The sequence below is a fragment of the Bidens hawaiensis genome, unplaced genomic scaffold (genome assembly GCF_021521415.1).
Source record: "Bidens hawaiensis isolate Kalapana, Puna unplaced genomic scaffold, B.hawaiensis_p1.1 tig00020228_1, whole genome shotgun sequence".
NCBI classification, from domain to species: domain Eukaryota; kingdom Viridiplantae; phylum Streptophyta; class Magnoliopsida; order Asterales; family Asteraceae; genus Bidens; species Bidens hawaiensis.
In genome coordinates, this window is record NW_027493078.1 from 150,812 (window position 1) to 152,974 (window position 2,163).

The 2,163-nt window shown below is 32.0% G+C and overlaps 1 protein-coding gene across 1 annotated transcript; it reads right to left on the minus strand.

Moving 5' to 3' along the window:
• Positions 1 to 374: 374 nt before the first annotated feature.
• On the minus strand, positions 375 to 1,280 carry LOC143560161 (ribonuclease 2-like). The gene is made up of 4 exons (XM_077048528.1): positions 1,049 to 1,280; positions 880 to 908; positions 732 to 805; positions 375 to 491 (listed from the first exon to the last, which is right to left on the minus strand). Exons 1-4 carry the CDS (start codon positions 1,246 to 1,248, stop codon positions 375 to 377), a joined length of 420 nt encoding a protein of 139 aa, XP_076904643.1. The 5' UTR covers positions 1,249 to 1,280.
• Between the last annotated feature and the right edge of the window lie 883 nt (positions 1,281 to 2,163).

Here is a 2,163-nt window from a genome sequence, read left to right on the forward strand (position 1 = left end):
TTTGGAAAGAGCATACTGGTGCACATTATACAATTATAATTTATTACTAATTAAATGGTAAAAAAACAGTTAATGAAACCTTACCGTGACATTATACTTGAGATACACATTAATGGTTGTCAGGAAATACTCATATTCATCTCCTGTTACTGGATCGGTACATGTACCATATTTCTCTGCAAATAAGGTGAAACAGTAAAGGTTATTTTTCGAAGTACTCCTTCGGCAAAGCAATAATATTTATAGAATCAAATACTTACCCCACTGATAACCAAACACGACACGACCCGATCGAGCTTGAGAAAATAAAGGGATAGTTAGTTTCTAATTTTAGGTATGATAAGTTGGAAAAAATTAAACAAAATCATAAATAGCTAAAATATATCCACCTGATCAGCCCAAAACGGCCTCCTGATGCCTTCGCATGATGATACTTGCTTGCAATTTAGTGTAGGCCAATACGATGTCAAAGCATCAGCCAATGGTGAAATCTACATGGGAATAGCAATATAATAGCACTGATTAATTACGTGAAAAGAGGTTGATGGATGATAACAGACCGAAACCTTGAAAATATTAAAGCCTACAGGCAAACGTATTTAGTAAATTTCAATTATAGATATTGTTACGATATTGGTAGTGTCTGAAGAAGGTAGCTAGCTAAGATGAAAACAAACATTTCCTCTAACCCAAATGATACAAATATTGTATCAAAATAATAAACTGCGTACCTCAGTCTTATCAAAAGCATTATTTGAACAACACGATGGATATGTTCCATCGTAGTTAATTGGCCATAGTCCATCTGCAGCACGACATAGAGGTTACCCAGGCAATCTTTATCTACAAGAGTATGGGAAGTTTGTATAGAAAACTTACGGATTGTGAATCCTGGTGGATATTTTGCTCTAGAAAACATAAAAATAATGAGTGTTTCATAGTGCAACTTTTGAAAATGAATAAAAATATATGTCAGCTTAAATGAGTTAAGATGAAAGAACCAATATATATATATGTGTGTGTGTGTGTGTGTGTGTGTGTTAATTACCCTGGGCAACAACCATTTTCACAACAACATGTCTTTGAATGGGTTGCGCAGAAAGTTGCAGGCCATTGGAGAGCAAGCAGGAAGTAATCAAACCCACTTTCAGTTGACACTGGTTTAACTGCTCCTAGTTCACCACTGGCCTCTAACAATCCGGAGAACAAAAGTGAGAGGAGAATCACCGCGGTCGGGAATGAAGCCATTGTTGTTATTGGATCTAGTTTCTGTGTGTGCTAGATTTTTGAGTAAGGTGATAGAGGCAGTCATTGGTATTTATAGAATAACAAGATAAAATTGGAAAACAACTATATTTAATTAAAAGAAAACGATAAGTAAAAATGTTTACTCCAAGCCACTTAATTTAATTATCAAAATCTATGACTTAATAGACAATTATATTTCAGGACTGTCGTTAAGAATCATTAAAATTTTAGGCCAAATGCGAGAAAAAATTCAGGCCATAAGCAAAAAAGGTTTTTTTAATAAGTTTAAATAATTAAATTTTTAAATGGCTTATTTAGTAATAATTTGAGTTGTACGTTCAAGTTTTGTGTTAAAAAAACGAGTTTAATGAAAATTGGGTAATTGGTGTTTAAACATTAAGAATACATTTTCACACACTCGCGCGCGCGCGCGCGCGCACACACACACACACATATATATAGGGTTATGTTAAAATAAAAACCCACTTGAGTTGTGAAAACTCAAGAAACTCATTCTTAACCACATGCTTTTAATTAAAGTTTGAATCTTATGATCCACGATTAAAGTTAATAAAAAATGTAAACATAAATATAATTTTTTCTCTCTCCTGAAAACATATATAAAAATTAGTAAAAAAATGTTAAAAAATAGCAAAATAATTTATTTTTATTTTTCGATGCTTTGTATTAAATGTTACAACATATATTACGTGTGCAAAAAAAAAACCGATGTTACATAGGGTTTTCACAACTCAAATGGGTTTTCATTCTACATTTCCCATACATACATACATACATACATACATACATACATATATATATATATATATATAGTGGAGGGATAATTTGAGAACCTTATTGAGTTTTAAGAACTTAAGAACTTCATTCTTGATCACACATCTAATTAAATAGATT

Bases quoted from the DNA above. Each gene is read 5' to 3' on its own strand.
- LOC143560161 (XM_077048528.1), bottom strand. From the start codon at position 1,248: ATGGCTTCATTCCCGACCGCGGTGATTCTCCTCTCACTTTTGTTCTCC. The intron at 909-1,048 runs GTAATTAACACA...TATGTTTTCTAG, and splicing joins GAAAATGGTTGTTGCCCAGG to AGCAAAATATCCACCAGGAT. The intron at 492-731 runs GTACGCAGTTTA...ATTCCCATGTAG, and splicing joins ATGCTTTTGATAAGACTGAG to ATTTCACCATTGGCTGATGC.